Source organism: Pseudorasbora parva, chromosome 4, assembly GCF_024679245.1.
Source record: "Pseudorasbora parva isolate DD20220531a chromosome 4, ASM2467924v1, whole genome shotgun sequence".
Taxonomy (NCBI): Eukaryota; Metazoa; Chordata; class Actinopteri; order Cypriniformes; family Gobionidae; genus Pseudorasbora; species Pseudorasbora parva.
Genome location: NC_090175.1, coordinates 10,941,357 through 10,953,445, shown reverse-complemented (window position 1 = coordinate 10,953,445; position 12,089 = coordinate 10,941,357). Strand labels below are relative to the sequence as shown.

The 12,089-nt window shown below is 37.4% G+C and overlaps 1 protein-coding gene across 2 annotated transcripts; it reads left to right on the top strand.

The window, feature by feature from the left end:
• The first annotated feature begins 6,880 nt into the window (after nt 1–6,880).
• LOC137072883 (uncharacterized) lies at nt 6,881–10,569 on the top strand. 2 transcript variants are annotated; one of them, XR_010904696.1, is made up of 5 exons: nt 6,881–7,835; nt 7,922–8,115; nt 8,245–8,306; nt 9,933–10,115; nt 10,326–10,569. XR_010904696.1 is itself a non-coding variant. In XM_067440880.1 (5 exons), the coding sequence occupies exons 1-5, from the start codon at nt 7,580–7,582 to the stop codon at nt 10,445–10,447; spliced, it is 792 nt and encodes a 263-aa protein (XP_067296981.1). In that variant the 5' UTR covers nt 6,881–7,579; the 3' UTR covers nt 10,448–10,569. The 2 variants fall into 2 exon arrangements, 1 of the variants encoding a protein (XP_067296981.1); XM_067440880.1 differs by having other exon boundaries at nt 9,958–10,115.
• The last annotated feature ends 1,520 nt before the right edge of the window (nt 10,570–12,089 follow it).

Here is a 12,089-nt window from a genome sequence, read left to right as displayed (position 1 = left end):
CGCGGGGGTTTTGGGGAATCTGTGCAGGACTGTCTTGGTCTGGCAACCAAAAACGCACTTTTTTGGTGATATTGTTATGTGCACATCACCTGTGCAGCAGCCTACGAGCCAGCGCTTTAAATGGGGGTAGCCTGTTACTTTCGCTCTCTCCCTCTCTCTCTCTCTCTCTCACGCGCTTCCGGTAGAATTGTCCGTAAGGCCCATACAAGGAAATTCCACCCCCATTAACGTCAAAGGGGACGCATGATCTCAAAAAACTTGCCGAAACTTATGACTAACCGGAAGTAGTATTTTTGACAAAGAAATACTCCCATCAAACGTCTACCTTAACTTTTGAAACTTTGTCTATGTTTAGTATGGGATTCCAAGTCTTTAACAGTGTAAAAAGATCAGTATGCATGAAACAGCATTTCACCCCCCCTTTAAGAATAGCACAGTGATGATATCGAATCTGTTTTTGTCCATGATTTTAATTGCACAATTATATAATGAACCTATACTTTTAATTACAGTAGGAGCAGCCTGTGCCCATGCTGTTACGCAATATGAAATATGAGAAAATACCATAGCGTGCATGTACAACAGTGCTGCCTGGTTTGGAATGTAATTTCTAATTAAACACAATTTAATTTCTAAAAACCAATCAAAGATATTTAAAATCTTACTTTAATATTTAAAGTACATTTTTCCATTTTGTAAATTAATAATAAAATTTCCTTTTAAATCATGTTTCATAATAGAAAAGCACATAGAAACTGTTTTTGACAAATTTAAGACTAACTGATTTTGACTAAGCCACTGTTGAATAGGAGACATACAGACAATGCCTCTGCAGCCTGTTTAGGCGACTTAGCAGCGATGTAAAAAACTGCATCATCTGCATAAAGTTGACAGCTGGCCCCTGCGCAGTGCATAGGTAAGTCATTTATAAAGAGACTGAACAGTAACGGTCCAAGTATAGAGCCTTGCGGAAATACCGATTTTGATATTTGAAAATGCCGATATATCTTGATCTATTCTCAACACCCTGTGCTCTAGACTGAAGATACTTACCTCAGTAGGAAAATTAAAACCCAACATTTTAGATAAAAGTAAGCCATGATTGACCGTCTCAAAGGGCTTTTTGAGGTCAGTGAAGACCGCACCCACCACCATACCCTTATCTAGTGACGTTTTAACATTTTCAATTAAACAGCAGTTTGCCATTTCAGTTGAATACCCAGGTCTGAAGCCAAACTGCTGTGGGTGGAGGAGCTGTCTGAATTGTAGATAGTCAGTCAATTGAGCAGCTACAACTTTTTCGATAACTTTAGATATAACTGGTAAAATTGATATAGGATGATAATTGCACATATAATCTTGACTTCCTGTTTTGAATACTGGGATGATTACTGCTTTTTCCAAGCACTAGGGAATGTACAGGTTCTTATAGATAAATTAACAAGATGTGTCAATGGTCTGACAAGAACATCTCTATATTTTCTAAGAAAACAACTATTCATATTATAAATGTCATTAGATTTTGAATTAGAACGTTTATTAATTATATCAATAACGTTTATTTCTTGAGTCTCTTTAATACAAAACAATCTGTTGAAAAAACTCTCACAGAAGAGATCTGGCTTTCTACAGGTTGAAAACCTTGTGTCAATTCTTGAACTGATTGTAAAAAGTATGTATTAAACTCATTTGCCATAGCGGCACTACTATTTATGATATTACCATTAATGCTAAGTTCTGTAATCCTTTAATTTCTATTAGATATGTTAGTCATATTATTTAAATGCTTCCATAATAAATTACTGTTACCTTTAGCATTATCAATTAGTTGTGTATAGTATGTAGCTTTTGCTTTACGCAGCTCAAGTACAACTTTATTTCTTAGACTTTTGTAAATCAAAAAATCAGTATTAAGTTGTGTGCATAATGATATTTTTAAAGCCAAATCTGTCTTTTTCATAAGTTTATGTATTTCATTATTAAGCCATGGTATAGTAAAAAAAATAAATAAATCTGGATTTTATTTGCTTTGTAAATTTTTGTGTTATTCCTGTAATAGCTGTTGTTCATGGCATTAAAGCACTCCTCTTCACCTTCTAGAGCCGTAATCTGTTCCCAGTTTATATTATAAATTCCCTTTCTAATTGTACAATTTTAGATTTGTTTTTTTATTTTTTCACAGTCAGGTTTCACAGTTCACAATGAAAATTTAAACATTTTGCTCTTTTAATTGAAATTAATGCTCGAATAAAACACCCAATGTCCCCTTCTAATTAAAATAATTGAGGTGGCTGGGATATTCATAAACCTACCAACATACGTGGCATACTTTTTGTAATGACTTATTACAAGAGGAAAAAAAATATGTTTTAGTCTCATAATATCATTTAATTGAAACACCGTCATTTCGCAATTGTTTTTTATCAACATTTAGTAGCCTTGCCAAAATATCGCAAAGGTGTTGTGCAAATCTCTAAAGGAAACGTGGTTACTGAGAGAGCAGTCCAAACTAATTCAAATGGATTGAGGCTAGTGCTGGGCGCTATACTGGATCATACCGAATACCGGTATTTATTTTTGTTATGATATGAATTTTGATGATACCGCAATACCGGTATATGTTGCATAAACAATGTTTGGAACACGGCCCAGCGCAACACTGTTTAGAGGGGTCCCGTTTCACTATTGCACTGTTTTGAGAGCACAGTTTAGATCGCAACTGAAATCGCCCCCTGAAGCATCATTTTTTCCTACGTTATCCACTAATACAGTTCACTTGAAGGAGTGAATGAAAACGAGTGCATGAAGTCGGACAGCCGTTGTGTGTACCTCAGCAGTTTTACTTGTTATTGCGGTGCAATGTGAAACTAAATTAATGCACTCAATAATGTCCACTATGGTTTTGGACACCAATGCAAATTCAGCCCTTGATTACACCAGAGAATTCACTTCACACATGAGAGCGGTTTCTGCGCGGAGAGTCGCAATGAGAATAACAACACTCACCACATGGATCATATAGATCAGATACAGAGCGGAGCGAGTGTGTATACGTTTTTTATGGACTTATTCCATATACTCTAGTGCTCTAAACATGAACTTGCGTGTATGTTCACATATTTCATCACATCTTCAAATTAAATGTATGCAAAGGACACTGATACAACCGTGCGTCTAATCACAACCGCGATGACACCATAGATTAAGATTGTGCAAAAATGTTACTGTGTCGTGTGTTCAGAGACTGTAGTGTTCTTAAATGTATTTAAAATATCCTTAGAACTTTTAAATGTTCCTCCGCGTTTTTCCCTCGTTTTGATAGCTTGTTGTTATAGGGTTAGATTTTTAAATGCTTAAAGTGCCCTCAACTCAACTTTTTTCTCTCCATGGTCATATTTTTATATTGTGTCATGTCTCTGTAATGAGTGTGTTGAAGGTCAGTGTTTTATTGGTTGTCTCTCCACAGCATAATTTTGTGGGGCTTTGCAAACCTGTATTAACTCAATTTACTGCAGTATTTCACATGCAAGCTCTTTTTGTGAGAGGAAAGCTCTGCAGAAATGTTGAAGCGCCCAGGAAAACACACACACAGCTGTTGCAGATCACTTCACAGATCACTGGAACGTGCCGTGGAGAACCGCTCGTCTCGAAGAATTTAAGATAGAACTCAGAATTTAGGCTTGTAGTTGTGAAGAGATCTAGTGAAGAGAGCTAATCTAATCTGAGGCGAGTGTCGTCTAGCAACTCCCAATACCTTCTGAGCTGTAAAAACCAAACTCTGGTCAGGCCAATAACATCATGTATAGAGTTGCTTCTAGTAAACACAGAAGATGGCAAACAGCGGTCTTTCGAATCAGCTTTAACCGCGACTCTGGAAGACTTGGAGTTAAGCTTTTCTCTGAGAAAAGAACAAAGAAAGGCACTGAAGTCATTCTTAAAAAGGGAAGATGTGTTTTTTTGACGACCTGATACGGTGAAAGTTTAATCTTCACATCTTTACTAGCTTCACTTCACCTTCGTTGCTCTGGTTGGTGTAGCGCTATCCTATCGCGTGCAGAGGGAGTTTAAAAGACAACCGTTTATCCCGCCCCTCGGATTGAGCCGTCAATGGTGAGTTTCCAGACCAAACATCTTGATGTGGGTCTGGCTTGTCAGGCTAGTGGAGATGTTCTTGGCTCCAAAGCAGAAACATAATTCAAGATTATCAGCATACTTCCTTATATACCCATAAGGTGGGGTGGAACTAGGCTATACAAATTCTGCAGACCCATGGCATTTCATTGCCATTGACTCGTTTTGTAAGAACTTGAAGGTGACTAAGCGAAATCCCCATTTGTCAGTCGCTGACGTAACTAAGCGTGACAGAACGAAAGGGAACTTTCTGCTTTTTTATATATAAAAAATAACAACAAAAAACAACATAATTTAGTCTGATTTATAAACTGTCTTCCTCATAGGGATTTCAGTTATTGCCATCTTTGTGGGGACATTTTGTCACCAAAACATAGGGTTAACCTGGACCATGCACACACACTAACTTTTCAGTGATATATTGCTTACTTTACAGGATTGTATCACCACCACAGGAATTTTTCCAAGATGGACAGAAAAGCTTTGATTTTATACATTTTATTCGGTAGGTGAATTCATTTTTTAACAAAATAATTATTTGTTAGTAAAAATATAAAGGTATAACTGTTTCAGCAACAACAGAAATTGTAGCAACTCAATTCACAATAACAGGCTCAACACCATCACCATCATATGTTAGTAGAGCCAAAACAACCCCACCAAGTTTAATGTCTTCTTTCACAACTGCTGCGCATATAGTCTGCCCATTACCCATTAGAAAATGTCTTGTTTTCCATGTGTAATGCAAGTACAATCTTACAGAAATAATGATAAACCTACGTACTATTAGCTGAACTGGAAATTAATTGAACATTGGCTACAGTGAAATTTCTTTTATCAATGTTAATGAATTTAAATCTAACCTAATCACCCTTTTCTAATATCAGAATTTGCCGTCTCTAATACTGAACCAACAACAGAAGTGTTCTCTGCCAACACAACAACTCTTTCAGGACAAAACGTCACTGCATCAGATACCACACCATCTACACCATCTACTTCAACTGCTTTTCATAGTACTACTGTTAGTACAGCTGAAACATCCACAACACCTGCAATTTCAACACCAACAGCTTATTCTGCTGTACCATCAACTCTTACTAGAGCATCCACCTATAGTGCAGCAATCAATACAACAGTGGCAAAGTCAACAGCTTCTACTTTGATTTCAGCCAGTTCCTCTTCACCAGCCTTTGAAAGCACTATTAGTACATCCACAACACCAAGAACAGGATCATATGTAGTAACAACTCATCTCTCTGGAATATCCAGCAATAGTACACTATTCACCACTACAACACCACATACAACAGTCAGTTCCTCTTCACCAGCCTCTGATAGTACAACTCCTAGTACAGTCAAAACATCCACAACACCTACAGAAACATCAGGACCTCCAACAGCCATAGCTAATCTTGTTGGCACAACTACTAGTGCAATAGCTGCCACGACAGTACCACAAATGTCAGCTCCTATATTTACGTTGCCAGCAACATTTTCAACTGCCACCAAAAGTACAACTTTTAGTACAGTTGAAACAGTTACAACACTTCACAACACAACATCATCAACACAATCTTCAACAGCCACATCAACTCTTGCTGGAAAATCGTCCACTACATCTGGAGAAACCACAACAGCCTCACAAACTACTATTCCAACAGCTGCATCCTCCACAACACCTACACCAACAGCAGTGCCCTCAGTGATCAATACAGCTCCTGCTGGAACATCCACATCTACAGCAGCAGAAACCACAACAGCATCACAAACTAATGTTTCAACAGCTGCATCCTCCACTACACCTACAACAACAGCAGTGTCCTCAGCAACCCCTACAGCTCCTGCTGGAACATCCACCACTACAGCATCAAAAACCATAACCACACCACAAACTAATGTTTCAACCGCTGCATCCTCCACTACACCTACAACAACAGCAGTGTCCTCAGCAACCCCTACAGCTCCTGCTGGAACATCCACCACTACAGCATCAAAAACCATAACCACACCACAAACTAATGTTTCAACAGTTGCATCCTCCACAACACCTACAACAACAGCAGTGTCCTCAACAACCACTACAGCTCCTGCTGGAACATCCACCACTACAGCATCAAAAACCATAACCACACCACAAACTAATGTTTCAAAAGCTGCATCCTCCACAACACCTACAACAACAGCAGTGTCCTCAACAACCACTATGGCTCCTGCTGGAACATCCACCACTACAGCATCAAAAACCATAACCACACCACAAACTAATGTTTCAACAGATGCATCCTCCACAACAACTACACCAACAGCAGTGTCCTCAACAACCACTACAGCTCCTGCTGGAACATCCACCACTACAGCAGCACAAACCATAACCGCACCACAAACTAATGTTTCAACAGCTGCATCTTCTACAACACATACAACAACAGCAGTGTCCTCAACAACCACTATGGCTCCTGCTGGAACATCCACCACTACAGCATCAAAAACCATAACCACACCACAAACTAATGTTTCAACAGCTGCATCCTCCACAACAACTACACCAACAGCAGTGTCCTCAACAACCACTACAGCTCCTGCTGGAACATCCACCACTACAGCAGCACAAACCATAACCGCACCACAAACTAATGTTTCAACGGCTGCATCTTCTACAACACATACAACAACAGCAGTGTCCTCAACAACCACTACAGCTCCTGCTGGAACATCCACATCTACAGCAGCACAAACTAATGTTTCAACAGCTGCATCCTCTACAACACCTACAACAACAGCAGTGTCCTCAACAACCACTACAGCTCCTGCTGGAACATCCACCACTACAGCAGCACAAACCATAACCGCACCACAAACTAATGTTTCAACAGCTGCATCTTCTACAACACATACAACAACAGCAGTGTCCTCAACAACCACTACAGCTCCTGCTGCAACATCCACCACAACAGCAGCACAAACCATAACCACACCACAAACTACTGTATCAACAGCTGCATCCACCACAACACCTACAACAATATCAGTGTCCTCAGCAACCACTACAGCTCACGCTGGAAAATCAACCACTACATCTGGAGAAACCACAACAGCATCACAAACTACTGTTACAACAGCTGCATCCTCCACAACACCACAAACAATAGCTTCTACTTTGACTTCAGTCAGTTCCTCTTCACCAGCCTTTGAAAGCACAACTGTTAGTACATCCACAACACCAAGAACAGGATCATATTTAGTAACAACTCATCTCTCTGGAATATCCAGTAGTATTATACTATTCACCACTACAACACCACTAACAACAGTCAGTTCCTCTTCACCAGCCTCTGATAGTACAACTCTTAGTACAGTCAAAACATCCACAACACCTACAGAAACATCAGGACCTCCAACAGCCATAGCTAATCTTGTTGGCACAACGACTAGTGCAATAGCTGCCATGACAGTACCACAAAAGTCAGCTCCTATATTTACTTTGCCAACAACATCTTCAAATGCCACAGCTCTTGGTATAATTGAAACATTCACAACACTTACAACATCAACACCAAATTCAGCTCTTGCTGGAGCATCCACCACTAGTGCTGGAGTTATCTCAACAGCACCACAATCAACAGCTGTAACAGGACCCTCAATTCAGATGATAACTAAGGTTCCTACAACTAATGCAAATATAGTTTCAACAAATATTTCAGGTAAGCTTCATTAAGAAAGGTTGAAGCACTATATTTTGTCTATTTGGGGTTCCAACTAGACCTATTTGTTCATCTTTTTATTATAGCTTTGTCTACAGCAGTAATTCCTTCTATATCATCTCCTGAATCTACAGCTGCTACTGCATCTACAGCTACTACTTCAAAAATACTTGAGGTGGTAACTGATCTGGAGTTTCGCTCTACTGACACATTTATAGATGCACTTAGCAATTCAAGCACTGCAGAGTTCAAGAATAGGTCTAAGCTTGTCAAGGATCAGGTGAGTTCAAATCAACTCACTAATGATACTTTTCTTTTTAAACACATATTAACAGAATATATAACACTTATGTAACTAACACTCATATATCACTATTGTAAATGATGTCTGTAATTGTTTCTGTTCCAGCTTGAAGGTGTCTATAGACCCAAGTATGCTAACTTCCTCCGAGCGAATGTCATAAGATTCAGGTAAATACAGCATATTGCAATGCTGCTGTTTTTATATGTAAACTGTGTGTGTGTGTGTTTGTGTGTGTGTGTTTGTGTGTGTGTGTGTGTGTGTGTGTGTGTGTGTGTGTGTGTGCGTGTGTGTGTGTGTGTGTGTGTGTGTGTGTGTGTGTGTGTGTGTGTGTACTTTTGAACTTAGACCACTGTATGTGTGTATGGGAAGCTTCAATTTGGGTAGGCCAAATCCAGGCGGAAAACCCAAAAATGGTCCTGGGTTTTAAGAGGTTAATAAACATTTCATACATGACTAGCAACATTTCTTGCCATTCACTTCTTCAAAGTTCATGTCAATATTTTTTTCTAATTCCAGAAAAAATTCACCATCCTGCTCTAAAATATCTTTATCATTGGGAGTAATTTCTCATGCACAGTATTTCCTGAGTAGATTGGTCTCTTCTACTGTAAGAAGAGTCTGTATCTTTTGTAGTATTTTTCAATCATTCGAGTGGGTCTATTCTAAACCCCAAATTGTGATGGCACCACATCTACCTCAATAAGCAATGCCAAACTTATTCATTGACGATGAGTCACCAGTTTAGCCTTTATAAATGTCACATTTGCAAGAAAGAAAACTGGTTTGAGGACTGCAGTTGATGTGCAGAGGAGTATGATTTATTTAACAAAAGAAACATAATACAAACACAAAACACTCTTAAAAATAAAGGTTCTTAAATTGTGCTTTGGCAGGGTGTATGGTTCCATGAAGAACCTTTAATATCCAAAGAACCTTTCCATTGCACAAAAGTTTCTTTGTAGTGTAAAAAGTTCTTTAGACTACAAAATGGTTAGAAAAAAATTGTTCTTTAAAGAAATTTTCACAAAATGGTTCTTTGGGGAACCAACAAAACTTTCTTCTATGGCATCACTCTGAACGTTTTGGTTGTTCCTGGCACCTTTATTTTTAAGGGTGCACAAGGGAGAAACATACTGTAACTATAAATAACAGAACCAACTTAAAACATACCAACAAACAGAATCACATTAACAATAATAACAATCCCCATAATATTCTCTTAATCCAATTTCATTTATCCAAGTTACCTTTTATTTTCTCAATCATCCCTTTTCAATTTTTTATTGAAATGACTCATCTCCCAAATAATTCCCCTTCAAACAATCTTTTTTTCAATGCCAGACAAACAGGGAGTCTGGGGGCCACTGTTATCCATTCTCCCATCAAAACATAAGCTGATAAAACAAAAGTATTTCCACAGTTCATCAATGTGAAGACCCTTCTTAAGACTCTTCTTAATCTGTGCAAAAGTGGTTCCATTGCCAATGTATAGAGCAGGGGTTTGCACTTCCAGTCCCGGAGGACCACTGTCCTGCAGAGCTTAGCTCCAACCCTAATCAAACCTGTTTGACTTTTTCCCAGAGCCTCTCCACAATAATTCCTATTGCAATCAACACTCCTAAAGGTTACAATTTCAGATTTTTGGGAGTTTCTTTCATCAATTTCAACACTTTGTCAGATTCAACATTTTCATTTACTGAAACAACTATTTTTGGACCATTAGAATTCAGCGCATTAGAAGTACTGGCGACTTCTTCATCTTCATTTTGCACAGTGTTATCTTTTTTACCTAGTCGTTTCACCATTTATATATTCCAGACCTGGGTCAATCATCACATCAACAGAAATTGTCTTCAGCCTCAACCAAACAGTCCCATCCTCTAAAGATATTTCAGACACCCTCGTGACAGCAGTGGCAAACGGAACTCTCAGTCTACTGAACATAATTCCTCAATCAGTTTCAGTCAATGGATCAGGTAAGCCCTATTACTACATAGTCTTCAAAAATTTTATTATTGATATATGACACGCAAAACCTATTTTTCTTATTCTAACAATTCAGAATTTATCTACAACTGTTCTGAGTTATCGATCATAGCAGAAAAAGAAAAAGAAAACTCAGATGAGATATTTAATCTATAGGGAGCTCTAAATATAATACCTAATTTGCATACATTTTATTACAGCTTCAACAACAACTATCGCTCCTACAGCAACTACAGCTTCAAGCGGATTGAAGATTGAATCCAGTCTGCTCCAAGCAACATGCCTCATTATTATGACTAAAATATTAAAGCTTTTCCAATAGATCCCTTAACCTTATATCAAAACTAGACACACTGTAACAAATTAAACACAGAGCAAATGTTTTTTTATTGCCTGATATAGCCTAGAGTATTTTCCATTGCAGCACTCTCTCAAATAATGGTATAGGGGGATATGAAAATAAGCTTGATAATGCATTTGTTGTTTATTAAATTGCATTTAATGATTGCTTGAATTTCTTGTATTTGATTGCTGTCTTCTTGGAGGGAGGAGTGGGTCTTCTGTAGAAGTGAATTTCTTTATTTTGTTCAAATTTAAATGTTGTAAAAGGTGTCTCTTATTTAGTTCTTTTAAAGATAACCACTGGTTAAAAAAAAATTGTTTTTGTTTTTTTTTAGTAAGTTCTAACATTGCAATATGTCATATATCAAATATGTTTAAGTTTATATGGTTCAAACTTTTTTGCTTTCATTAAAAAAACACTAAGCAAAATATAAATAGTCTGGTTTCTTACTGTACACTATTCAATGTTCAAATGCAAATAGACTCAGTTTACTCAATTTTAGGCAGAGGTAGACAGTAACAAAGCACATTTACATGAGAAGTATTCCTCCATTTACTTGAGTACTGAAATACAAATATCGTACTTTTCACTCCACTAGATTTATAGAAGTCGAAATTGGTTTCTATGTAACGACTTTGAAGACAGCTTATCAATAATCGCTCTTATAGGGTCACATGAAGTTCAATTTCCCAGCATTTTTTGAACATTGATCATTTGGTTCATCTGCACAGTTCAAGCACCCATAGCCATACATTAAATATGTTTTAGTTTTTACTGAAAAGATTAAATATTTATTCAGTTTTAACGGTTTGCTTTTTTTGCCTAAAATGAATCATATCACAGCCTTCAAAAACTCTCCATCCAACCTGCAGATGCATACTGAGGTGTCTAAACTTTTAATTTCTGGAGCTTGAAATGGAAATTGTCTGTGCTTTTGGAGCTAGCTTCAGAATGAAGCAGTTCATTTTGTTGAAGAATTTCTTTTTTTTTTTTTTTTTTTTTTGCAATTTTCGTCAATTACATTTTTCACTGATGAAAAAGAGAGAACTATATAAATAAATAAAAAGTTTTGAATGACAAACATTATGACAAAAATCTATTGACATTTTGTCAAAAAAACTAATAATTTTTGTCAACTAATACAAAGATCTGGGAAGAGATCTGTTCTGTGTGAGGTGCACATTTAAATTGTAACATGCTGATCTACCCAGCGGTACATAAGTTGCCAGACGTTGCTGCGTTTCTCAAAAAATGTACAAAAATGTTTACTTATGAGAGAAAGACATGAGGAGACGTGGAAAATTTCTGGGACAACACGAAAGAGAGCTCAGTCTAGTTGTTTGTGCGCACACAGAAAGCTGTCTCTCAGACGACAGAGAACAAATACTAAAATTTAATTAATTTAATATACTTTAATTTATTATTTTTTGTCAACTAAAACTAGACTTAAACTAGAACAATTCATTTAAATTAAATTCATAGATTCCTAATTGTTGACAAACTAAATGGCATGTTAGTTAAAAGACTATGAATAAAACTAAATCTAAATGTGGTGTCAAAATTATCAACATAGCTTAACGTAGCTGATGTGGTGTTGCTTTGCTTATTAAGAAACACCCAA